The sequence below is a fragment of the Mirounga angustirostris genome, unplaced genomic scaffold, assembly GCF_029215605.1.
Source record: "Mirounga angustirostris isolate CCGP_5_RB_7025 unplaced genomic scaffold, mMirAng1.0.hap1 SCAF_11, whole genome shotgun sequence".
In the NCBI taxonomy this organism is placed as follows: Eukaryota; Metazoa; Chordata; class Mammalia; order Carnivora; family Phocidae; genus Mirounga; species Mirounga angustirostris.
The window spans coordinates 80,839,775-80,867,570 of NW_026991719.1; the positions used below are offsets into that span (position 1 = coordinate 80,839,775).

Consider the following 27,796-nt stretch of genomic DNA (forward strand, 5'->3'; position numbering starts at 1 on the left):
GAGATCAAGAATTGCAGGCTCCGGGCGCCTGGGTGGCTCAGATGGTTAAGCGTCTGCCTTCGGCTCAGGTTATGGTCCCGGAGTCCTGGGATCGAGTCCCGCATCGGGATCCCCGCTCTGTGGGAAGTCTGCTTCTCCCTCTGCCTCTCTCTCTCTCTCTCATGAATAAATAAATAAAATCTTTAAAAAAAAAAAAAAAAAAAAAAGAATTGCAGGCTCCACAGACTGAACCAGCCAGGTGCCCCGGAACTCCACAGGTTTAGATGGAATGTCCCGGTGAACATTCTACCCTTCAGCTGCTCACACCACCCTTACCATGGAAGTAGCAATCAACTCTGAATGCTGAGGACCATGAGCTTGAGAGGTACAGGTGGGAGCAGGTTAGCTGAAAGAGCACTGAATGTTGATTTAGGCTCTCAGGACTGGGACAGATGGGGGAGGGGCATTATTCTTCCACATCCTTATCCGTGGCCTGCTTTAGAACTAGGAGTCAGCTGGGCGCCTGGGTGGCTCAGTTGGTTAAGCAACTGCCTTCAGCTCAGGTCATGATCCTGGAGTCCCGGGGTCGAGTCCTGCATCGGGCTCCCTGCTCAGCGAGGAGCCTGCTTCTCCCTCTGACCCTCCCCCCTCTCATGTACTCTCTCTCATTCTCGCTCTCTCAAATAAATAAATAAATCTTTAAAAAAAAAAAAGAACTAGAAGTCAGCTTCTCAGCAGGAGTAAGGGCAGTGTTGCTAAGAGGAAGTATAAGAGAGTGGGCTTCAGCACTCCCCTGCTGTGGTTGGTTGTTTGGGAGGTGAGGGGGGAGAAGATTCATACAAACCTGGGTAGTAATTGCTCCCTCTAGTTTTATTCCCACGACCAGGGTCTGGAAGCTGTGTGTTTAAGAACACACAGGAGACAAAATCCTGAAACTAGAGAGGAAATGGATCCACCCACCACTCTCCCCCACCTTATCCCCCCACTCCCAGTATATAAGTACCTGTAAACATTAAATATAAGTACATATAAGTACATGTGAACATTAAATAACATCAACCTATAAGTACAGGTGAACACATACTCCATTTTCATCCCAGGCCTTTTAGGACTTGACCTTTTTCTCTCTAGAGTAAATCGAGTGATGCCTCTTGATTACAAGTATTTGTAAGAAAGAATGCTTGATATGAACCGAGCCACAGCCCAGAAAAGATTCCTGGAACCACTAACATATTAAACTAATTCCACAAAGGACCTAAGAGGATTTAGAGGCTTGTGTCATGATGAAGAGTGTAAGCTCTGGGGTGCCTAAGTGCCTAAGACTGAATCCTGGCTCTGATACTAGCCATGACTTTGGGCAGGTCACTTCACTGTTCTATGCCTTAGAATCTTCATCTGTAAAATGGGGGATGATAGTACCTACCTCATAAGGGATTGTTTTGAGGACTGAATGAAATAATGCATATAAAGCACCGTGCCAGACATACAGTAAATGCTTATAAATATCAGCTATTATTTAATTCTACAGTGCCTCCCAGTTCTATGCCCCATAGAACAAATGAAATTGACAACTATGAGTTTATTTAATACATTTCCTTAACATGTTCATTTGCCCATACTCAGCTTACCGAATTTCCAATAATGTGGAAAAAAAAAAAAAAAAAGCTGTTGCTACAATAGCCTCTCTTTCCCACCACACTTCATGGTTCTGCCTTCCTTTTCCAAGACCCATTTGCTGGCCCCATCTCTGCCTCCTCTCCCACTAACACTTGCCCCTACACAACTACCCTGTGTCACTTTAAGATTTCAAAGGGTACAAGGAGAGTAGTCAATTAAAGAGGTGTTTGCAGATGGGAGCACTTCCCTTGCCCCACCACCATATTCCAAAATTTCTCCTTTTCTGGTGTATTGGAAGACTTGTGGAACAGAAAGGCCACCACCTACAGGAGGTTCTGAGAATTCATTTGCATAACATATCGCTAGAATCTCTTCTCCTTGGGTTAAGGGCAACAGGTTTTTCAGGTCCAAAGCTGCTCCACAGCCCTCACCCTGAACTCCCTGCATTCCAGAAATATTAAGTCATGGAGGCTGCGGAGGGTAGTGGGAAAAAATACGCCTGGTCCAGTACCAAGGCACATGTTTCTGCCCTGTGTATCTCCACTGTAGCTCTAATTGGCCTGCTTGGCTTAATGTGTGTCACTGTGTTCCCACAGCACCTGTGCCTTAAGCAGCTGATTCACATGGCTTTTATGGACCAAATTACATTTCCACGCTGCTTCTGATTTTAATAGAAGGGCATATTAACCACCAGGGAGAAATTATTGCTTGAATTCCAAAGAGACAGCGTGTTCTTCTGGAGGCCTTAATAGATTCTTTCAAATTCACCTTAAATAACACAGTCAGAAGATGGGAGTGTGAACTTCTTCTGACACCAACCTAAGTCTCTTCATCAAAGATAAAATGATGGATTGACAAAAAAAAAGTGTCCACTGCTCCAAAGCAAGTCACTTGACTCTCCCCCCAAATTAATCTTCAATCCTTTTAGCCCCCAAACAGTGGTTGAAGATGGGACAACCACACTAGACATGCCAGGAAATAGGAAGGTTCTGGCTAACAGTCTTGCTACTTAAAGGAGGGAGCTCCTCTGCCATAAACTCCTGACACTGGATAAAAGGGAAACGGCTAAAGATAACCTCTTAACATGATCTCATGAGTAAAATTGGATGGGGACGAGAAGTTTTAGGTCAGATCGTTCACAATTTCTCAAAACATTGTGGTAGCAACAATTGGCACATGCTACTAGGAATTCTCGACTTTTCCTGGTGTGTGAGGGGTAAGCATTAGGTAAATGCTGGGGTACTAGGTCCCAATAGGCAGTGGCCATACTAGCCTCGATTCCTCGGTTAACTTAGAGGCATCTAGCTGACTTCCCCATCAAAATACCCCACTGATAGGAGATACACGAGAAAGGGAGATATGCATTCATCCGTTGGGGGTGTGGGAATGAGCAGAAGGATGATAAACATTTCCTTATTAGAAAATAAAACCCGGTGGGCAAAAACCAGTACCAATGATGAGTTAATGTGATCTGCTTTCCCTCCTCTGTCTTCACTCTACCTTGGAGTATTAGCTGCCATCCAAAAACCCAAACAGCATGAAGGTAATAGCACAGCTATTATTACCTTCTCTCTCCCCTGGGCGGGGCGGGGGTGGGGAACCAGCAAAATACTCAGAACAGTAGGAGACACAACACAATCTTCATTTCTTCTATACATTAGAAACATTTTCAATTACAGTTCAGCTTCTCTGAGATCTATCTCAAGTAGTAAAATGACAAGAGCACAGAAAAACCAGGTTGGAGGGAATTCCTGATAACGAGGCACGAAGTGAGAGATTTTACTCAACCACTCCATTCCACAAGCTGGATGCCCCTGCAGGTCCCTGAGAAAGAGTCATTCTGGCTTATGCCCTGCAGGAATCCTACTCCACACTCCCTCCTCGGAGTGTGCCTAGGAAGGGCTGCTTGAAAAGAGAGGTCTTTGATGAATGATCACTAGTAAAATCCGAATGGAAAGCTAACTTGTTTGGGAAGCAGCTCTTTTAGTAGTGGGGGTTTGCTTCTTAAACCACAGTTTCTCAGTGGATTTAAAAAAAAAAAAAAAACAAAAGCAGCCATGCTTACAGTTACAATTCCACATTAATCAGCCAGTTTCCTGGGAGGTACCCATAATTAGCAAGTTGTCACATCCTCTGATCAGATTCTGGTGGAATTCTGGGCCTTCATCTCAGCCCTAGGAAAGCTCAGGAATGCCCTGGAGCAAATGAGCAGAGCTACAAGATCACATCCAGAGAGCTTAAGGTGCTTGGAGGTAAGTTATCCCCTAGGGCAGCCAAACAGCTGCCCTGGGTGGGCGGGGGGTTCACAGTATCTCTGACCCTTCTTGGTTTATAGTAGCTACCCTGGGTTTCCAAACATAACAGTCAATCTTAAGGAAATAAATCCCATTTGGGAGCTGCCCTTTCTTCTTAAAGGCTTACCAGAAAATTCAAGAAAATGTCCCAGTGGGTACTCACCTATGAGCCTCATCCTCTCCTTTAGTTTCAAAGTTGCTCTTGACCACCCCCAGCCTATCCCAAAAGACCCAGAAGACAGAATCTCAGACAATGCTTTGCCTTGCTTCAGCATCACGGGATGGCTCTGAGTTCTCAATCCTGCCCCGAGGGTGCCGGTGACAGCAGACACAATGGAGGTAGTCCACTACGTTGTGGGGAAAAAGTGAGCGCAATGGGTGCAAGTACTGGAAGAAAAGGAGCATGAAGCCAATGGAAATCAGATAAGCAATGATGAGCTGCAAAGCAATCAAGGAAGGACAGTAATCCAGTAACACTTTGACTCCAAAGAACTTGAAAACCAAAACCATGATCACGTTCTCTACCAACCTTACACTATAGTGCAGGCCCATGTGCCCCCAGTTCTGGCCTTTGTCAACGAGGTCCCTGTCTGCCAGTTTCAACTGCAAAGCTGACCAGCAAGAGAAGTTGATGCCCGCATAGAGAACGGTGATGGAGATCAGCACCACCAAGGTGCCAACCCGGCTGAAATTTTTCTCAATGTTATTGGGCATCTGGGCACCACTCCTCCAGAACTTAACCCAGGGCTCAAAGAGGATGATCAGGAAGTTGAGCAATAAGAAGGGCACAGCCTTCAGTTTCAAGGTGGCTGAGAAGAGCACCAGAATCACGAGGCGGGAAGTGATCTCCAATGTCCGCCAGATGGTGATGCAGAGGACTTCTAACGGCCCAAGGCGAATCTTGTATTCATCATACTTGATCTGGATAGCCAACATATTGCAGAGGGTAGCCCCATAGGTGACAGAGATCAGGGAAAAGACCATTAGCACAGCTGTAAGAAAAAAAAATAACAGAAAAAATAGACAATCAGACTATGTTAGAGAAGCTTGAACTCAGACCCGGAGGTCCAGAGAGAGGATAGGTGAGGCTTGAGGGCCCAGTTAAGAGCAAATTCACATATGAACACAGCTATGTTAGCACAGCACACAGCATGCACAGGAAAAAAAATGGAAAGAAATAAACTAAAATATATTTTTTGTGCTAGGGATTATACCAGTTTTCAAAATCCTTTTTTTCTATGTTTCTCTAGTTTCTAAATGTCCCAAAATGAACATACATTGCAACACTTTAATAATCATGGAAACATACAAAATGAACTTTTTAAGAAGAGTGGATCTCAGAACTAGCATTGAGAGGTCACTAACACAAGAAGAGCACATATATGAAGGGATAAGGCAGCACCCACTTGATGAAATAGGCTTCTGAGCAAACAATGAAGGAGGCAGAAGGAATTCTGAAAAAAGCCAGTCCTAGGAAATTCATAGGTAATGCCTTTGGCTACAGAAGTCCCTTCCTTGACACATACCTTCTTTAAGGAATGAATCTTGTATTTATTTCTAGAATGTGTCAGAACGTATACTGGAAATTCCATGAAGGCAGAAAGGACCATGGCTACTTTGTTCCATGCTGTGTCCCCAGAGCCTAACACACTGCCTGGAAGATAGTAGGTGCTCAATAAATGTTTGTGGAATTAATGAGGAATTCTGAGTTTAGAGAGGCAGCATAGAATATTTACAATTAGAAGCCCTTAGTTCAGCTCCGTGAAAGCCACTGAATATCTATGTGCCTTAGTTCCCCAATTCACTGAGATACTCTAGAATTGCTTGCATAAATCATCAGCAATATCAATTTATCACCCAGGTGCTTTGGTATATTTTAGGAATCTCCAAACTTCTACCAGAGTGGTTTAAAAAAAAATTTTTAAACCCCATTTCAAAGCGTATCACATCCATGCCACTGTTTAGAGTTGGGGCCCTGAAGGGTCAGGATGCTCCATAACTTGCTACACTAAGTCTCAAGTATAGATCACACGGTGTCCCTTTCCTTTCATTCCTTTATATCAAAGAATGCCAATCACTAAGAAAAATCTACTGCTCTCAAGGAGAGTGAGAGGCCTGAGGGGTAACTCATCAAAAAAAAAAAAAAGCTGGAACTTTCTGTTCCCATAAAAATACTAGATCCCAGGGAACTGGAGCCATGGAGATGTCAACTTAATCTGCAAGGAAAGTGAAGACTTCCCCATGGAAACCCAAAAAGAAGCACAGCTTTGTTTCCAAGATCCTTTTCAGCTCTAAGTAGAGTGTTGGAATCTCAAAGACTGGAGAGACTCTCTTGAAGGGTCTACTCTTAGCCTTATTTTTATTTATTATTTTTCCATGTTTATTGAGATATTATTGACATATAATATTGTATTAGTTTAAGGTGCACAACAAAACGATTTGATATACTCTTAGCTTTATAAACCACTCTTAGTCCCATCCTTAAGAGTTGATGCTCCTAGTTGGGAACGTCATCTAGCCAAGTGTGGTGATGCTTTCCCTTAAATTAGAACTCATTTATTGATAGTAGTGTAATAAAAGAAAGCCTGATGCTTCCAATAAATGTAAAAACACCTTCCATCTGTCTCCCTACAAATAGACTCATGCCGTAAGAGATCATAATGCTGTTAGTGAATTTGCTCATCTATGCTGATCCAGATGGCCTCCAAGAGAAAAAGAGATTAGAAAAAGGGGTAGCAAGGAGAAGACAGCAGAGTGGATGAAAATGAGGAGATCTAACCCCAAAAACTGTTTACCAAACTTTAAGAGATGGTACTGTCAGCAAGTTTTTAATAGGAGAAAGCACCAAAGAGTTGAAACCAAGGCCTCAGAGAAAGTTTCCCTTGCATCCTTTGTAGAGCGATACAGTTAGAAACATGGGCTCTGCAGGCAGGCATCTTGGATTCCAATCCCATCTTTGCCAACTATTACTTATGAAAGCATGAGGGGAATTTGCTTAACCTCTCAATGCCTCTGTTTCCTCATTTGTTAAAATGGGGGTAATAATTCTATCACAGGGTTGTTGTAAAGATTAAATAATTACATGCAGGGGGCTTAGAGAAATGTTCAGAACATAGTAGATGCTATCTGCTACCTCCTATCATCATCATCATCATCATTCCCCATTTCCAAAAGACTAGTACGTGCATTTCCCCTACTCAGGCAATCAGGTGATTTAAAAACTAATAGAATACCTAAAAATAAGCCTTACAAAAATGTGCAAAACCTATAGCAAGAAAACGATACAACTTTACTGAAGTACATTTCATTAAATATTTTTTAATGTACTTCAATAAAGCTGTATCATTTTCCTGCTCCGGCCTTGCACATTTATGGCATAGACTGTGGGGTTATTTCCTGGATGTATACTTATCTCCAGACTCATCGAGCTGGATATGTTAAATAGGTAGAGGTTTCTGTCAATCATACCTCAATAAAGTGATATAAAACTATTTAACGAAAAAAAAACTATTTAACGAAATGGAGAGATACATCACCTTCTAATATGAAACTGATTGATCCTGTAAAGATGTAAATTCCCTCCAAAACAACCTAAATAATTTAATGCAAGCCAATACACAGTCTCAATAAAATTTTTTTTCTTTTGTTGTTGTTACTGTTTTGCTTTGTTTTGTATTTTGGTGGGGGAATTGACAAACTGCTTGTGGAAATTCATCTATTTGGAAGATTGGGCTAAATTGCCCTATCAGATAGGGGTTGTGAAAGGCCTTTGTGAGAAGTGCACAAGATCCAAAAGCAATAAAGAATTTAAATGCATAAAAATTTAATACTTCAGAAAGCCAGAAGACCATTTAAAATGTGTGTATGTACACAAATACAAAACACATAAATGTATACATACACACTTATCTACAGCAGAGAAAGGATTAATACCAGAATAAGAAAACTGCTCCTGCAAATTAATAAGAAAAAGACAACCCACTATAAATCAGCAATTTAAAGAACACAATAACCAAACATGAAAAGATGCTCAGCTACCCTCACAATTAAGAGCAAATTATTTAAGTAATCAGTTATTTTATAATTATACAACTAAATAATATTTAGTTTAATATATAAAGAAAAAGCACATTCATACACCTCAGGTGGGAATATAAATTCACACCACCTTTTGGGAGGGCTATTTGGCAGTACTGATAAAATTCCAAACATGCATAGCCTCTCACCCAGCACTTCCATTGCTAAGAACTTATCCTAGGAAGTCTCATTCCGGTACACAGATACTTATAAAGATGTTCGCTGGAGCATAGTTTGTGATTAGAAAAAACTTTTTTAAATGCAAAAATCAGAAACAAACTTTAATCCTACCAATAGAAGATTAGAGAAATAACAAAGAATGGTCCAGTTCATATAAAGAAAATATATGTTATCTATTTATCATTTACTATTATATATGCATATATAAGTAACCGTTGAAGGAAGATATATTGGCATACTTTTGAAAAAAGACATGTTGAACAGAATGTTTAATACAGCCCTTTTTGACGAAAATATATATACATATATATTGTATGTATGTTTACATAGTAAAGAAAAAAAGAGTCTGGAAGGATATATACTGAATGGTTAACAGAGATTACTTCTGGGGAGTAAAATTACATCTCCTATTTGATATATGTTCTGTGTGGTTTTGACTCTTTATCATAACCATGTCTGATTTTTATAATTAAAAAAATAAGGACCGGGCGCCTGGGTGGCTCAGTCGTTAAGCTTCTGCCTTCGGCTCGGGTCGTGATCCCAGGGTCCTGGAATCGAGTCCCACATCGGGCTCCCTGCTCCGCGGGAAGCCTGCTTCTCCCTCTCCCACTCCCCCTGCTGTGTTCCCTCTCTCGCTGTGTCTCTCTCTGTCAAATAAATAAATAAAACCTTAAAAAAAAAAATTAAAAAAAATAAAAAAATAAAAAATAAATAAATAAATAAGGACCAAAAATAGTAATACATGGTCATAGCAAAAATTTTAAACCATATAAATTTCAAACCATACAGAAGGGTATAAAGTAAAAGGTAAATGTCAAAGGACTTCTCATTTTCACTCCCCAGAGGTAAATGGTTTCTGACATATCTTTCCAGAAATTTTCTACGCATCTGTGATTACTTGCAGGTCAATCGGTTTGTGCATGCATTACTTCTGTAACGTATACATATTTTAATTAGATGATTTGATGACCTTCAAAATTCTCAGGAGGAAAAGCATCATCACTTCCTTTTCTCTTCACACTACCGTCAATCCTAGGTACGTAAAAAGCTTCAAGACCAACAATTCCATGAACAATTCTTAGTGGAGGAAAAGAGAAAAGGGAACAAATTCCCTCCTTAGGTTCATTTGTGACATGCGGCTTTGCCAAGCAGAATCAGCATCTAATAATAAGGAAATGGTTCAAAATTGTACCCACAGCTGTACCAGCTCCAGCCCAAGCAGACGAAGCTAATCTTGAGCTGTTAAAACTCATTAACAGTACTTTATCTTGACTTTGAAAACATGACTCACATTTCCTCCTCTCCTAGAGGTCTTACTCATCTAAGGATCCGTCTTTTACAAGTGGGAAATTAAGACTGTGACCTCTTGGGTAACTTCCTCCAAAAATCACACAGAAGGTCAGTACTGGGACCAAGGCTCATTTTCACCAGTATTCATTCCACACCCCCATTTCTTTCTCCCCACTGGAGTTGAGAGAAGTAATTAAATCAGTGGTTCCCAAATGTGGCTGATCAGAATCAACTGGGGTATATTTTTTTAAATACAGATTCTTGGCCTCCCCACACTCAGATTGAGTCTGGTCTGAGTAGGAGAAAAAATTCTTTTAAAAAGGAGCTTTCACCCAGTAATATGTTTTCTCGTGATCAGTAATATTTGGGAACCTCTTATTAAAAGATGGCCATCCCTAAACCCAAACAAACAAAAAACCCTCAGTATAATTTAAACACTCTGGGCTAGGGAAAGTGTCCTACTGACTGCTGGTATTACCAGCTACTTCTGGGTCCAGAGAGGGCTTATCTGTGGCATTTTTAGCCTTAATAGCTTATGCCAGTTAAAGAAATCTGGCAGGCCTAAGATGTCTGGCTCCCCAACTTCTTTGACTATCTACCAGTGCTGTTCAAAGGTTCTGTAATACCTGTGCTATCCAATACAGTAACCACGGCTATTGAACACTTGAAATGTGGCTAGTATGACTGAAGAAGTAAATTTTTTATTCCATGTTTCATTTTAATTTAAATAGCCCCATGAAGCTGATGACCAGTGTATTGGACAGCTCAGGTCTGGATTTCTAAGACCCTTGATTTAAATGGAGCCCTCCCCTCTCCTGACCCCACTCACCTCTACCCAGGGGAACCTCTGCAGAGATCAGAGTCACATAGAGCTGATAGGTCAGCTGGGGCACTGAGCCCAGGAAGGCTTGGATCTGTGACATACGTTTGTAGGCATTGCGGTGCATAGCCAGGGTCCGGATGGAGTGGCCCACCTCCCATTCTATCAGCACCTCCTCGCCATTTATTAGCATCTTCTTTCGGGTGAGGCTGACATAGGGCTCCTCCTGCCCCTCTTTCTTCCACAGTGTGAGGTACTTAATCATGGCCTCCAAACATCTGCAGAGGTAAAGCATCACGGGTACTTAACTAAAGCTGTCCTGGGAAGGAAGGTTGTAGGATGAGGGGAGAATAATACAACTCAGGGAGTTTGTGCTGCTTTTTGCCATTCCTTAATTCCCATTTTACTCATTTCTCATGAGTCAAAGAGTTCGTCATGCCTTCCACAAGTTACTTGAGTTTAAATCCTTTTTTGTTTGGCTGGCCATCTACTGACCTCTGTGAACACCATCTCAGGGTGTTTCTTGGAGGATTTAAGGAATTGCTTTGTCTCCTTAAGAACAGGCCTATAGTAGAAAAGCACTTTGGACACAATGATATTATGTAAATAATGTGTTGGGAGAAAACGATGAAGGTTCTTAAAGGCCCCGGTTTTCATAACACCTCAAGTTCCTGAGGGAAAGCATTCTTTATGCAAAGCATTCAGCTCCATACTTGGGGCTTTTGAGTTCTGCTTTTTTCAAGACAAGGCCCACAACTGTAATTGTCTTGCCAAAAAGTCTTGGAGGGGGATCTAGAAAAAAAAACCTCACATCTATACAGTGATGCCATTCAAGAACAAAGGTACTTAAAGACTTGACAACTCAGAACTGAATGTGCTACATCCCTCAGGAACATCAAAAGATCTCTCTGAAGGTTATTTTTGGGGCCTCTTGATCTGTTTGGGGCCAAGAGCCTTTTAAACTTCCTTCTTTCTTTACAGAGAGGAAAACATCCTTATGAGAGCCTACCAACCTTGAAATAGTGAGAAGACCCCATTTCTTGCTGTCTCCCTCCCATCTCTCCCACATGAATCAGAAGCCTTTAAGCAATTCTGATGTGGTGACTAGAAGAGAGGCAACTAGAACATCTTGTTTTGGAACACCTGAGTTACCGCTTCCTCCACTCACCCTGAAATGAATAGAAACTGTGGACTATTATAATAAGCAAGAACAGTTGTGGTGAAAAGTAAGCTGTCTTTCCTGACTGAGGGCATGGGTTGTATTTATCTTGCCCACCACCCTTATCATGGTGGGTGTTCGATAAATATTTTCTGAGTAATGAAAGAGTAAGAAGGAAGAAAAGAATACAGGGTGAGAAATGATGGGAGGGGAGGATGATAAAAATAATGGCAATGTAATTTAATGGAAAAATAGGCTAAAGACAAGCTCAGAGATTTATATGCTCTCTAGGCCTTTGGCTCCCAATTAGGAAGGTTTGGACATGTGCCGGCTGCCATTGTCCACAGGACCCCTCTGAGACTGGGGCATATGTGTCAGTCTGAAGCATGTAGTTTCTCCCTAGGAAGTGGACGTTTCAAACTCTAAAACGCAGGAGAGGAAAAGGTGGAAGGAGGAGAGAACAGAGAAGAAAACAAGCTAAGTGCATTTCCAACAAAAGATTTTAGATTTTAACCCAGGCCCATCAGTGCTATTGCTGAATAAAATACTGGGGGAGGTAGCGGCAGGAAGCATTCTGTTTATGCTTCTAAAGGCTATTCACTGGTTTCAGTGAGGGTGTTCGCCTTGTTACAAGCCTCAGTAAATTAGAGCACATTTTCATTTTCAGAATATCTTTGCATTTCATATAAGGGAGCCAGGCCCTCCAAACACCTTCATGTGCCTAATAGCACTAATCAAGTTCCTACCTACCTAAAAAGTAATTTGCCTTGAACATAAGCATATCAAGGATATAATTTATGAGCTTTTAATTATTTTTTCCCTGCTGTCAGGTTAGCTGATTATTATAAATGCTTTCCAATCATTTCTAGTGGAAGCTAAATAACAAAAATGAAATACAGTACTCAATACTCCATATGGTGGGTCCGAGTCAAAGCTGGCTTGGGAGGCCACAAAGCAAAGGAGGGAAGTCTAAACTCCAGACTGGGGCAGTACTTGCTGAAATTTGCACCTTCAGAGTGCTTGATCTGTTACCTCAGTATATCACATTTGAAAAGGCTGATAAGAATGGTTTTCCTTGTTCCTCTAGTGACATCTCTTAATTTGTGGGGGTTTTTTTGTGTGTGTTTTTTTAGAGAGAGAGCACGAGTGAAAGCATGTGCATGCAGGGGGTGGGAAGGGGGAGAGGGGGAGGGAGAGAGAGAATCTTAAGCAGGCTCTACACTCAGCATGGAGCCCCATGCGGGCTCCATCTCAGGACCCTGAGATCATGACCTGAGCTGAAATCAAGAGTCGGACACTTAACCAACTGAGCCATCCAGGTGCCCCAACATCTCTAAATTTCTTGGTTCCAAGTTCAAGATGAAGTATTTCTTTTACAGCTTAACTTCAAAGATTTAGAATTGGAAAGGAGCTTTAGATTGCTTAGTCCAAAGGCTGCATATAGGCCAGCTGAGTCATATCTGACCAACAGCTGTGGTTTGTCCATACTGTGTTATTTAGTCAAGTTGCCGAAAGTCAAACTGATATTTCATATAAAATCCTGTCTTGGAAGCTTCTCTTGAAAAGTTGGGGAATCTGGCAATACTGGGTCTGAATTCCAAAAGCGAAACAATGGGCTGGAACTGTAGAGTAGCCGCCTCCTTTAGGCAAATCATGCAGACTCTAGCTTGCCACACTACTCTCCATCATTTCTCTAACACTGAGACTTCCTTTTCATTTATCATCACACATGAAGCTACTGGTTTTCTCATACTGGGCCTGCTTCACTCATTTATGAGACCTGCCTGGCCCCTGTAAGCGTTTGCGTTTGAGACCCATGATCTAGCCCAACCCATTTATCATACAGATGAAGAAACTGGGGCCCAAGGCATCTTCAGAGATTTCACCAAAGCCCTGCAACTAACTAGTCAATGACAGAGGGAGGACTAGACTCCAGGCTACTGGAATTCCAGGCTACCGTTTTCTCTAATGGAGCCTAATCAGTCCCTCCTTGTTTGAGCATATATTGATTTAAAAAAATTTTAAGGCAGGGGAGTTCCATCCTTGAACAGTTTCAGGCTGTGTTTAGTTCTCTAAGGATGAAATATCTTCCCACTGCAATTACAACATCAACACTCTGACACATATTCTTCAGCTGATTGCAATCAAGACAAACTTGGTCCATTCTTTCCTCCTGACTTCATAAGTTTTGCAACATCTCCCTACCTTGAAAATCCCATAGCGTCCAGATGAGACTGCTGACACAGAAGCCTGTCTCCCTAAGATAAGGCACATTCTCATCCCTTCAAGGCAGTCTGAATGGAAAGACTTGATATTATTACAGTGTACTCCAGCATCCAGATGGAGAGAGATGGACTATCTTCTTCTGCCCCCTCTAACCATGTACTTTTACTGCAGAAAGATACAAAGAGATACACAAGAGACTGGTGAACCAACAGAAAAAAAAAAAACAAACTACAATGGGTTGGGGTACTAGATGATGACAAATAGCTGAAAATATTTTCCAGATGTCAAATAACTCTGGAAAATTTGAAAATGCCACCACCATCAGCCCAAGCAGCTCAGGGTAAAGAAATTGAATGTGAGATCCAGTTTATAGAGTGTCTAAAAGGCAGAGTCAAAATAACACACTCTGAAGCTATGGCCGGTGCGCACAGGTTAAGCACGTCAGCTGGTCCTGTACCAATTTTCACAACTCAAATCCGAACAGCAAACACTGTCTACCGAAGTCTCAGCAATGGTACCATACATGGTTTTGGAACACAGGTACATGCCACATGTTCATTGTGGTGGCATCTAAAGTTTCAGATAAGATTTTCTGGATGGGAGGCAGGGAAGCCAAGAGTGGGAGGGAATGGGAGAATTGATTAGAGGCACAGTATCAGTTTTGTAAATATTAGCTTCATCTTTCTCTGCACAAACCCTATGGGGGTGGTAGAAATGAAAAATTGCTCACCTGATAACAGGTCCCAAGAGGATTAGATGCATAAACAATGACAGCGGCTTGTCTTTGGCCAGATCTCTGTGAACAAAAATGAGGGTCAACTGGACCATAATGGATGAAAACATAAAGAAGGATAAGGTGTATGTCATCCAGTAGGTTTCGCTATTCTTTCGGTAGATTCTGACCATGTACAAGGCAGATGCAGCCTCCCCACAGTACAAAAAGGTGGAGAAGAGGATCCCAAATGGAAAGGTAAATCGAGGGTTGGGCCCACGGATGACATCTTCCTCCAGAGATGAAGTTGGATCCACGGTGGGCTCCTCAGGAATTTCATAAACTCGGTCCATTGTCGAGGTTCTGAGCAACCCCCACCCCCACCCAAGAGAACCCTGTAGCCAATGCAGTCCAAGTATTGAAGAGAGCTGTCAAGTACAATTCCAGAGCGGAGATCTGCTAGTTAGAGTAGGAGACTCCTCTTTCTAGTTTCAAGTTACACTTGTTGGGAGTATGGGACAGAGAACCCGGGAGTACCACTTTGAACTTGACTCTTCATTGGCCCAGGCTTCCAATCGTCCACAGACGTGCTAAGAAACCTGGACAGGGCAAAAGCAAGCATTTTAGCGCCCAGTCCGGAGTCCAATTCCAGGCACGTGAAAGGCTTGGGGACAGCTGTCTCCTTGGCCCCTTCTCCTTCCGCAGCCCCGCAGGGAGCGGGGTAGCCACTCTGTCGGGGGCACCAACACTCAGCAGCACCTCTCGAGGAGTCCTGACCAGCACGCCCTCTCAAACCTGCCGAGAACTGAACCAGGGCAGAAGAGGGGGTGCAGCCTGAGCGTCCCTTCGGGGGCTCATTTCAGTGCCTAGGTACCCTAAGCTATCGTTAGGCTGTGGCTACTAGCTCGCCTGCTCGCCCGCTCGCCGCTGCTCCCTCAGGAACCGCGCCGAGTCCAAGCTTCTCCAGCTCGCTCTGCCGATTCCCCAAGCTCCGCCCCCGAGGCAGCCGGCCGGGGGCTGGAGCAAAGGCACCAACCCGGGCCCGGAGCGCAGGCTGGGGGGAGGGGCGGAGCGCCCCCGCGCTCCAGGAGCCAGAGAAAGCTAGAGGGGCGTCCTTCCCACAGAGAAACTTTGCGAGCGAGAAGCACGACGTGCGGGGCGCCAGCCCGGGAGGGCAAAGGCAGATGCCGTCAGACTCTTGGACGCCCCGTCGGCTGCTGGGGTCCTCCCTGACCTGCAGTTCCAGCTGGGAGAGATCGGCGGCTTGGGAAACTAAGGCACTGAAGGCGGGGGCGGGCCAAATGGGAGGGACGGCTGGGGCCAAACAAAACCAGCCTGCGAGTTCCAGGGCGGGCAGCCCAAGGATGCTCCCCGTGGAGAGGCGCGACAAACCAAAGGGGGGACTTGGGCTGGCCTTCGGAACAGCTTCTCACCACGGCCGCCGGATCCCAGAGGGAAGCCACAGCTTTCCTCTTCCCCCAAAGCAGCAGACGCCCACTTCTACCCCGCCCTCGGGAACTAGCTAGCTCGCACACTTGCACAACCCACGCGGTTAGGCAGGTCTCTCTCTCTCTCTCTCTCTCTCTCTCTCTCTCTCTCTCTCTCTCTCTCTCTCTCTCTCTCTCTCTCTCTCTCTCTCTCTCTCTCTCCTCTTTCTCCTCTCTCCCCTCTCCGCCCTCCCTCTCGGCCTCAGGGTTAAACTTCCCTAGGTCCTATTGCCCTCCAGATAATATCACGGTGGGGTGGGGCGGAGGAGACCTGAGAGGCAATTGGGCCATAGTTTCCTTTCCAGGCAAGTCTGTATGCAGCAGAGGTTAAGATAGAAAAGGATGGGGGGGGAGGGGGGGTTGTCAAGACTCAAGGTCAGCACTGAAAACTCATATTATAATGCCTTGATTTCCCCACTTGCAAAATGAGGCCGGGATAGGAACTTTAGAATTGAACTTTCAGGTCTTTGGCTGGAAGGTTCTCAAGAGGTGCCAAATTCTAAATAGACTGGAGAGGAGCCAAGAGAGCTGTTAGTAAAAGCTGAGAGGGGTGACTTAAAGAGCTCAGAAAATTGCCAGGATTCTTAAGATCAATCCTCCCCCACCTCACTGAGCTTTTGTTTTCATGCCTTCATTTGCATAATTCTAAACCCCAGAGAAACAGAGAAAACATCTGCCTCCTGGTAATAATTTAAATGTAGCAGAGCCTGTGCCAATCTCCTTTTGCTGCAGGAAGTCAGTACAAAGGATATGTGAGGAGTGGCCAACTAGCTGCCACCAAAATGATGGCCTGGAGAAAGACTTAGTCTTGTGGTTGTGTTGATTTAAGATTCCTGCTGTTGCTGCCTCCTTTCCCCAGGGCTGATTCAGGGACAAATCTACTTCTAAAGCTTGTTGCCATTGAAGCAGGCACACTATCTTGGTCTGCACCTGTGCGCCTGCTCAGAGCTGGGTTAGCTGGGTTAGCAGGCTGATCCTTCCTCCTTTCCTTTTCACAAGGCAGGTCAACACTATCTGAGAACACTTCACAGATAGTGTTAATTGGCTGGGGCTTTCCAACTGGCACAGGGTTCTCCACCAACAATATAGGGTGAAGAACTTCTGGGGGCTTCTTAGGAACCTGTTCCCAAGATGGATCTCGAGTAGGGTGACAAACTCATCTCAGTTTGCTGGGATGGGATAAGTTGGTCACCCTAGCACGGGAGACTGAATCTAGAAAGAATGGAGAATCCCAATTCTTTTAGCCTTTCCTCCTTCCCTGTGCCCTCAGCATGCCCCCAATACACAAGTCTACAAGACCTTCCTACTTTGTTCCTAAACACCCCCTCCCTCTGGATGCCACTAAAGGCTCTCTGTAATCACCACACTACTTCCCTCTCTAATTTCATTATCCACGTTACCCTATCACAAACCCTTTGCTCCAGTCCAGCAAACTTTCTCATTTAATTATACTTGCCTCCTCACTTCCACCTCTGTGTCTTGTTGAGGTCATTTACAGTGTCCTGCACTCTTTCCTCCATTAGTCCAAACCCTAACCTTCCTTCAGGGGTCAGCTCAAGTACTCCCTCCTCCAAGAAGCCTTCTTTCACCTCCCCAGCCCTCACTCTTCCCTCAGTCTCTACGCTACTGGCTCACTCTCTCTTGCACCAGTCCTTCAACTCTTTCTGTGTTTGGCCTGCCTACCCAACAGAAGTGTAGACTCAGGGAGGGATGCTCAATGAATGTTTATCGTGGTTCTTGTTGATGACAGTAATGATTTAAAAATGGCGATGATGATGAGGCTTCCTCCCCCACACTTCCTCCAGGAAACTATGCAAGACTCGGGCACACTCATCTCTAGAAAAGCTATAGCCACTGTAACTGGGGCATAAAGTCCTGGGGCATAAAGACCTACTTCCTCAGTCAGCCATTCAGCTCACAGAGGACGCCAGCCCACATGATATGTCCCTTCTCCAAGTTCCTACAGCGCTTTTTTGTCAACACCATGGTTTAGCACCAAATTACAAATTATTGCAAGCATATTATTTTTTATTCCACAACTACATTGCCATAAGCTGCTTAAAGGCAGAGCCCCAACTGTTATACTTTTTTTTTTGGACTCCCCCATGGCTGATACAGACCTGTAAGTTTCCAGCCATCTGATCCCCCTCACCCACCAGCTTCTCTATTTTCAGCCCTAGGACTCTCTGGCGCTTTAGGTCACTAAATCCTCTGGTCTCTTATTTCCCTGTTCCTTTTGCCCTCCTGGGAGAAACTGAGAATTTGCCCTGTTTCTGTCCAACTCTCTTTCCTCTTTCAGGCAATCTCTAGATTTCAGCCCTTTACTCCTGAGGAGTAGAGACACTGGAAATGTTGACAGGCATGAGACTACTGAGGCCCTGGGAACCCCTTCCCCATTAAGACCACTCATCTCCTGGGGTGCCTGGGTAGCATCTGACTCTTGATTTCAGCTCAGGTCATGATATCAGGGTCTTGAAATCAAGCCCTGAGTCAGGCTCTGGGCTCAGCACAGCATCTGCTTGAGATGTTCTCTCTCCCTCTCCCTCTGCCCTTCCCCCCACTTGCTCACTCTTTCTCTCTAAAAAAATAAATAAAATCTTAAAAAAAAAAAAAAGACCACTCATCTCCCAAAGACTGGTCAACTGAGGTGATATCCCTAGGCTGCCCCCCTGAATACTAGATAATGTTCAGGGTCAATTTCTTCTTCTTGCAGAACCAAAGTTCTACAGGAAAGGGAGACCCAAGATTTGACTCTCCCCTGCAACACCTCCAAACTCAGCAGGAACAGAGAACGAGTCTAAAGGCTCTTGCATCTTGAGGCACCTGGGTGGCTCAGTCGGTTAAGCATCTGCCTTTGGCTCAGGTCAGGATCCCAGGGTCCTGGGATCAAGCCCTGAATCAGGCTCCCTGCTCAGTGGGGAGCCTGCTTCTCCCTCTCCCTCTGCCCCTCCCCCTGCTCATGCTCTCTCCCTCTCTCTCTGAAATAAACCTTTGAAAAAAAAATAAAAGCTCTTGGCATCTTTATTAGCATTCAGAACACCTCTGAACTATATAAGCCTCCAGAATAGGTTTAAGCTTTCAAAGCCACTGCAGTCAGAGCTGACTTGTAAGAGGCAGCTGGTATGCATGAAGGAAGAGGAGAGGAAGGAGCGAGATGTGCAGCAAGTGGCTGATAGTCGTCATAGAACACTAGCTGGTGGGAGGTGAAAGGCAAGGCCCAGAGAATCATTAGCTAGGATGGAAGAATGCCTTCCTTCTATAGAACGCTCAGTTTGAACTGTTAGAATCTTTAAAAGATATCTAATGCAAAATCTGTTATGCAGCCTCTGGGCCTTCTCTTTTCACTGTAAAGCAACCTGAGGATGAAGAATTTTTTCCTATCCTGTTCTGAGCCACTCCCTCGTCAGTATCATCCATAGGGCCTGGAGTCAAAACACGAGTGAGTTCCCTGCAACCCTTATCCCTAGTAGTTTTGTTTTTAAAAATCTGGTTTAAATGATCATCTAAATTAGCACTGAAGGGAAAGAAGGGCTATTGCAAAATGCAGCATGGAATTTGGGGATGATGGGTGTTGCCAGGCGGATGGCAAGCTGTACATACATTGCCTAGCAGAGGGGAGGGACAGGAGACAGAATTGTAACGGATATTATTTATTTTTTATTTTAAGTCTTGTTATTTTTAAAATAATGGCGATATTGAGATATAATTCATATACCATACAATTCACCCATTTAAAGGTTACAATTCGGTGTTTTTAGTACAGAGTTGTGCAGCCATTACCATTACCTAATTCTAGAACATCTTCATCACCCCCAAAAGAAACCACATACCCATTAAGCCCTCACTACCCATTCCTCTCCCCCCGCCTCCCTCCCCCCCCCCCCCCCCCCCGCCTGAGCCCTAGTCAACCACTAATCTACTTTCCATCTCTCTGGATTTGTCTATTCTGAACATTTCATATGAATGGAACCATATAATATATGGCCTTTTGTGTGTCTGGCTTCTTTCACTTAGCATAATGTTATCAAAATACACATTGTAGTATGTATTAGCATTTCATTTCTTTTTATGGTGAATAATATTCCGTTTTGTAGGTATATCACATTTTGTTTATCCATTCATCAGTTTATAGACATCAGGGTTTGTATTAGGGTTCTCCAGAGAAACAGAACAGGGAGGGAAGGATAGGGAAGGGAGATAGTTTAAGGAATTGGCTCACACAATTATGAGGACTGGTTTGCAGGGCAGGCAAATTCAGGAAAGAGTTGATGTTGCAGTCTTGAGTGCAAAGGCTGCAAACAGGCAGAACTTTTTGTTAATTAAGTTTTTAATTTTAATTCCAGTATTGTTAACATACAGCATTATATTAGTTTCAGGTGTACAATATAGTGATTCAACAATTCTATACATTACTCAGTGCTCATCATCATCAAAAGTATACTCCTTAATCCCCATCACCTACTTCACCCATCCCCCCCACCTCCCCTCTGGTAACCATCAGTTTGTTCTTATAGTTTTAAGAATCTGTTTCTTGATTTGTCTCTTTTTTTTCCTTTGCTTATTTGTTTTGTTTTTTAAATGCCACATATGAGTGAAATCAGGTATTTGTCTTTCTCTTAACTTATTTCGCTTAACATTATACTCTCCTGCTCCATCCATGTTGTTGCAAATGGCAAGATTTCATTCCTTTTTATGGCTGAATCCTATTCCATTGTACATATATACCACATCTTCTTTATTCATTCATCTATTGATGGATATGTAAGCTGCTACCATAATTTGGCTATTGTAAATAATGCTGCAATAAACATAGGAGTGCATGTGTCCCTTTGAATTAAATTAGTGTCTTTGTATTTTGGGGGTAAATACCCAGTAGTGTGATTACTGAATCATAGGGTACTTCTATTTTTAACATTTTGAGGAACCTCCATACTTTTTTCCACAGTGGATGTACCAGTTTGCATTCCCACCAACAGTGCACGAGGGTTCCTATTTCTCCACATCCTTGCAAACACTTTTTATTTCTTGAGTTTTTTATTTCAGCCATTCTGACAAGTATACTTTGAAGTGATACCTCATTGTAGTTTTGATTTGTATTTCCCTGATGGTGAGTGATGCTGAGCATCTTTTCATGTGTCTGTTGGCCATCTAGATGTCTTCTTTGGAGAAATGGCTGTTCATGCCTTTGACCCATTTTTTAATTGGATTATTTGCTTTTGGGGTGTTAAGTTGCATGGGTTCTTTTAACCCTTTATTGGATCTGTCATTTGCAAATATCTTCTCCTATTCAATACATTGCCTTTTAGTTTTGTTGATCATTCCCTTCGCTGAGCAGAAGCTTTTTATTTTGATGTAGTCCAAATAGTTTATTTTTGCTTTTATTTCCCTTGCCTCAGAAGACATATCTAGAGAAATGTTGCTATAGCTGATGTCAGAGAAATTACTGCCTGTGCTCTCTTCTAGGATTTGTATGGTTTCAGGTGTCACATTTAGGTCTTTAATCCATTTTGAGTTTATTTTTGTGTATGGTGTAAGAAAGTGGTCCAGTTTCATTCTTTTGCATGTAGCTGTTCAGTTTACCTAATACCATTTGTTGAAGAGACTTTTTCCCATTGAATATTCTTGCCTCCTTTGTTGTAGATTAATTGACTGTATAAGTGTGGGTTTATTTCTGGGTTTTCTATTCTGTTCTATTGATCTATGGGTCTTTTTTTGTACCAGTACCATACTGTTTTTGTCACCACAGCTTTGTAATGTAACTGGAAGTCCAGAATTGTGATGCCTCCAGCTTTGTCTTTCTTTTTCAAGATTGCTTTGGCTATTTGGGGTCTTTTGTGGTTCCATACAAATTTTAGGATTGCTTGCTCTAGCTCTGTGAATAATTCTGGTGTTATTATGATAAGGATTGCATTAAATGTGTAGATTGTGTTGGGTAATATAGATATTTTAACAATATTGCTTCTTCCAATCCATGATCATGGAATGTCTTTCCATTTCTTTGTGTCATCTTCAATTTCTTTCATCAGTGTTTTATAGTTTTCAGAGTACGGGTCTTTTCCCCACTTTGGCTAGGTATCTTATTAATTTTGGTACAACTGTAAATGGGATTGTTTTCTTAATTTCTCTTTCTGCTGCTTTATTATCGATGTATAGAAATGCAACAGATTTCTGTACATTGATTTTGTATTCTGCCACTTAAGTGAATTTGTTTATCAGTTCTAGCAGTTTTTTGGTGGAGTCTTTTGGGTTTTCTATATGTAGTATCATGTCATCTGCAAATAGTGAAAGTTTGACTTCTTCCTTACCAGTTTGGATGCCTTTTATTTCTTTTCTTGTCTGATTGCTGTGGCTAGGACTTCCAGCACTATGTTGAATTAAAGTAGTGAGAATGGACATTCTTATCTTGTCCCCGACCTTAGGGGAAAAGCTCTCAGTTTTTCCCCATTGAGGATGATGTTGGCTATGGGTTTTTCCTGTAAAACCCTTATTATGTTGAGGTATATTCCCTCTAAACCTACTTTGTTGAGGGTTTTTTTTTTTTTTTTTAATCATGAAATGATGTTGTACTATGTCAAATGCTTTTTCTGCATCTATTGAAATGATCATATGGTTTTTATCCTTTCTTGTATTGATATGATGTGTCACATTGATTTATTTGCAAGTATTGAGTCACCCTTGCATCCCAGGAATAAATTCCACTTGACTGTGTTGAATCGTTCTTTTAATATATTGTTGGATTTAGTTCACTAGTATTTTGTTGAGGATTTTTGCTTCTATCTTGATCAGAGATATTGGCCTGTAGTTCTTTTTTCCTGTGGTGTCTTTATCTGATTTTGGAATCAGTTTAATTCTGGCCTCATAGAATGAATTTGGAAATTTTCCTTCCTCTTCTATTTTTTGGAATAGTTTGAGAAGAATAGGTATTAACTTTTTTAAACATTTGGTAGAATTCACCTGTGAAGCTGTCGCCTCCTAGACTTTTATTTGTTGGGAGTTTTTTGATTACTGATTCAATTTCATTGCTTGTTATTGGTCTGTTCAAATTTTTTATTTCTTCCTGCTTCTGTTTTGGTAGATTATATGTTTCTAGGAATGTATCTCTTTCTTCTAGGTTGTCCAATTTGTTGGCATATAGTTTTTCATAATATTCTCTTACAATTACTTGTATTTCTGTGGTTTCGGTTGTTTTTTCTCCTCTTTCATTGGTGATTATGTTTATTTGAGTTCTCTCTCTTTCTCTCTCTCTCTCTCTCTCTCTTCTGAGGAGTCTGGCTAGAGGTTTATCAATTTTGTTGATCTTTTCAAAGAACCAGCTCCTGGTTTCATTGATCTGTTCTATTGCTTTTTTAGTTTCTATATCATTTATTTCTACCCTAATCTTTATTATTTCCTTCCTTCTACTGGTTTGGGGTTTTGTTTGTTCTTCTTTTTCTAGTTCCTGTAGGTGTAAGGTTAGATTGTTTACTTTTAGATTTTTCTTGCTTCTTGAGGTAGGCCTGTATTGCTATAAACTTCCCTCTTAGAACTGCTTTTGCTCCATCCCAAAGATTTTGGACCATTGTGTTTTCATTTTCATTTGTTTCCATGTAATTTTTTATTTCTTGGTTGACCCCTTCATTGTTTAGTGGCATGTTCTTTAACCTCCATGTATTTCTGATCTTTCCAGATTTTTTCTTGTGGTTGATTTCTTATTTTATAGCATTGTGGTCAGAAAAGACACATGGTATGACTTCAGTATATTTTAATTTGTTGAGGCTTGTTTTGTGTCCTAACATGTGATCTACTCTGGAGAACGTTCTATATACACTTGAAAAAAATGTGTATTCTGCTGTATTAAGATGGAATATTCTGAATATATCTGTTAAATACATCTGGTCCAGTATGCCATTCAATGAAATAGGCAGAATTTCTATGTTGCAGTCTAAAGGCAGACTCCTAAGGCCTTTAGGTGATTGGATGAGGCCCATGCACCTTATGGAAGGTAATTTGTTTTAGTCAAGGTCTACTGGTTTAGACGTTAATCACATCTAAAAAAATACCTTCACAGTACATCTAGATTGTTATTTGACCAAACAAGTGGGCACCATAGCCTAGCCAAGTTGACACATAAAATTATCCATCTTAGGGTTATCTTCACTTTTTGGCTAGTATGAATAATACAACTACGAATATTCATATACACATTTTTGTATAAATATGTGTTCAATTCACATGGAATGTATACCTATAAGTAAAATGCTGGATCGTATAGTAACTACATGTAAACAAAATGTCACCTGTAGTTTGCTCCCTAGTACAATTCAGTAAGAATTAAAATATCTGCAGACACTTTCACATTCTTTCTTACTGGGCACATTATGTACTTGTTGGACCTTGAAGTGTTCAACCTTATGGCCAAGGGAAGGGGATATTCCAGCAGGGCCAAGAGGAGAAAGAGACTCCCCCTAGACTACGTGATGAGTCAATGGATGAGCTAAGAGTAGAAAGCAACAGTTAAGATCATGAATCTTGTACCATTACCAGATCACTTCCCTGGCACTCCTGCCTCTCCTACTTGGCTTTACTACTAAAGGGTACCCAAGCCATAAAAAACTTTAGCTCTAATTAAAAATTTTTATAAGATGGAGTTATTATTAGTGGAAAAAGTCACAGCAGCAGGAAAAGTAGGGTAAACTAGGTTGGCAACTTCAGACCCTGGAAAGAGAAATCAGGTAGAGACAAGCTGGTGAGATCACAGTGGGCCAGATAATGCACAGTCCTGCCTGTCAGGACAGAAACCAGGTCATGCCAAATCTCTCTGACAGACAGCAGTGTGTAGTCAAAAGAGTTACATTATGGACTGGGGTAAAAAACTGTGCATTTTAATTCTGGATCTGCTTCAAAATCTCTGTGTGATCTTGGCCCTCTCTGGGATCTCTAAGATCCCTTCTAGCTTCATATCCTGTGACATCCGTGTAGTTAGGCATGGCTAGGCCTCCTAGAACCTCTGATTCCACAGTGACTGGCTTAAGGGAAGAGAAATGGACAACTAGGGAGATAGCAGGGAAAATATGCATTAATCTGTTCAAAACATAAAAAGAACCTTTGCCCACCATGTCACAGAACCATCTTTTTCAACCATCTAACAGAATTTACGTGAACACAGTTAGGAGTGGCTTTGTTTCTGAAAACAGAAAGAAGAGTCTAAGACAATTTTCTTGTGCAGCCTGTCTCAGAAGTGTTTAGGTGGTTATGACGGGTCTGTAGCTGTTTCCTTCCCTCTCTGCCCTCAAGACTTGAAGGTGTATCTTGAGAGTGGCTTCAGGAAGCTAACTGTCAAAGGAAACTGGAGAGGCTAGGAGAAGCTTCTGTTCAGGTGAGGCCTGGAAGAAAAGTGAAGCCAGAAGTCCATAAGTAGCCAGGAGTTCACGAACTACCAAGTGAGGCACATAGGAGTTTCTCGTTCCTTGTAAAAGCTGTTGCTGTATGCCATGGTCCATCATGGGGTCACTAATAGCAGGCCATATACCCAGATGAGAAACGGAATTTTATTTTATTTATTTTTTAGATTTTATTTATTTCTTTGACAGAGAGAGAGAGTGGGCATACAAGCAGGGGCAGCAGAGGGAGAGGGAGAAGCAGACTCTCCGCTGAGCAGGGAGCCCCATGTGGGCTCGATCCCAGGACTCCAGGATCATGACCTGAGTCAAAGGCAGATGCTTAACTGACTGAGCCACTCAGGTGCCCCCTGAATTTTATTTTAATTATCAGTCCCCTAGAAGAACAAGTAGAGGTCATTCTTTTTCTCAAATAAATATCATAGACAGAGTTCATTGAAAACTAGTAACAATGTAAAAAGTACAAAGATTAAAAAGGTGTAACTGATAGCCAGGAACTAACCATAGGTTAATAGTGAGAAGAACAATTTGTCCTCTATTTAGATTTATTTTATGAAGGATAACCATATGTTAAGTGAAGAATTAAGTTTTGAAATATGACTCAATAAGCAAAAAGTGTAGGGCTCGGTTTTAATACTGTAAGTGGGCAAATTTAACACTTTTTTGTGGAATGCACCTGCTTAGATTTAACTATTATACAAATTAGAATAAACTAAAAGAGCTTTTTAGTTGAAATAATATTAACACCAACAATGAGTGCTTACTATGTGCCAGGTACTGTTGTAAGCTATTTATGATCTTATTTACTCCTCACAATGCCAGGGCTCCTGGGTGGCTCAGTCAGTTAAGTGTCTGCCTTTGACTCAGGTCATGATCCCAGAGTCCTAGGATCGAGTCCTGCATCGGGCTCTCTGCTCAGCGGGGAGCCTGCTTCTCCCTCTACCTGCTGCTCCCCCTGCTTGTGCTTTTTTTAAAAAATACAATGTCCTTATGAGATAGGCACTAGGATCATCTCCAGCTTATGAATAAGGACACTGAAGCACAGAGAAGTTAAGTAGGTACTCAAAGCTAAAATAGCTTAGGTAGTAGGGTTGGGATTTGAACCCAGGAAGTCAGGCTCTGGTGTCTGGGCCCTAGTCATTTCAAACAGCAAACAAATTGTGTGGAAAATTCAAATATAGGAAATATTAGGAATCAATTTTACAATTCCAAGGACAGCAACCAGAAAGATCTGGATTTGTGAAATTCATATCTGAACTATTTTAACAGTCACCTGATTTCCTTACCTAATTTCTATATGCTACACGTTGCCACCTTACCAAGCTTCCTGTGATACCTCTATTGTCACATCAATCCTTTAACGAAAAGCCCTTCTGCTTATCTAATAGATCTCAAACTTGAATGTGCAGCATACACACCAGGGGAGCTTGCTCAAAATACTGACTTCCTAAGCTGCAACCCCGAAAATTTGATTTAGTCGGTCAGGGTGGGGCCCGGGAATCTGTGTTTTAAGTAAGCTTTGCAAAAACACTGACCTATGTGCACGAAGCCCAAATACTTTGTTATAGCATTCAAGGCTGCCCATGACCTGACCCAAACTCACCTAAATCCTAATATAAAAGCTCTATTCTAGAATGGCCATTGTCCTCAAACTTCTCATATAGGAGGCATTTCTAACTCTAAATCTCTGCCTACCCCTTCCAACCCATCTGGAATGACCTTCCGCCTTCTTTCCTACTATCCAAAGACTATATATCCTTCAAGGTCAAGCCCAAATTTCAACTGCTCTATAAGACTCTCCTTAAATTCTCCATCCCAGAAAGGTTATCATTCTTCTTCCGAATAATTAAGTCTATACTGGCTGACCCGAATCCTTTTGGTATTTAACTGGTTTCAAGAGTATATGCCTTGCTTCCTCAATGAGACTGATGGTTGCCACTACCCTCACGTGGTTATTTAAATTTGAACTAATTAAGATGAAATAAAATTAAAATTTCAGTTCCTCAGTCACACTAGCCCCATTTCAAGTGTTCAATTGTCACAAAGAACATTTCCACATCACAGAAAGTTCTAGTGGACAGCATGGCAAAAGTCTGTGGCTGTCACAGCTGCCTTCTTACATATTCTCTCTATAAACACTGCTTGCTCTAAAGGTAAAGTAGATACGTAACCAGACCACAAAATGTGATAGATTTTCTTTTTAAACCGATTCCTATTTTCAGTAAAAGGTGCTCACAAGATAAGTGTAAATATTCTGCGTTTCTAATCAAGTTTCAAAATCCTTGGCTTTTCTCACGTCTCATTCTCCTTGACCTCTCTGCTGCATTTGGCATTATATACAGCAGATTTCCCTCTCCTACAAGAAATGCTCTCCTCCTTTGCTTCCACGACGCTGTAACAACAAGAATGATCATCATTAATTTATTGAGCTCTTACCATGTGCCACGCTAAGCACTTTATATACTTCAACAACCATATTAAGTAAATGGTAGTATTCTTGCCATTTTATAGATGAGGCATCTGAAGTTCAAAGAAAATTAATTTGCTCAAGGGCACAAAGCTAGTAAGTGGTGGTGCT

At 42.1% G+C, this 27,796-nt stretch overlaps 1 protein-coding gene across 1 annotated transcript; it reads right to left on the reverse strand.

The window, feature by feature from the left end:
* Nucleotides 1-991: 991 nt before the first annotated feature.
* Nucleotides 992-15,551, reverse strand: XKRX (XK related X-linked). Its single transcript, XM_045880492.3, has 3 exons — nt 14,373-15,551; nt 10,267-10,535; nt 992-4,882 (listed from the first exon to the last, which is right to left on the reverse strand). The coding sequence occupies exons 1-3, from the start codon at nt 14,705-14,707 to the stop codon at nt 4,137-4,139; spliced, it is 1,350 nt and encodes a 449-aa protein (XP_045736448.1). The 5' UTR covers nt 14,708-15,551; the 3' UTR covers nt 992-4,136.
* Between the last annotated feature and the right edge of the window lie 12,245 nt (nt 15,552-27,796).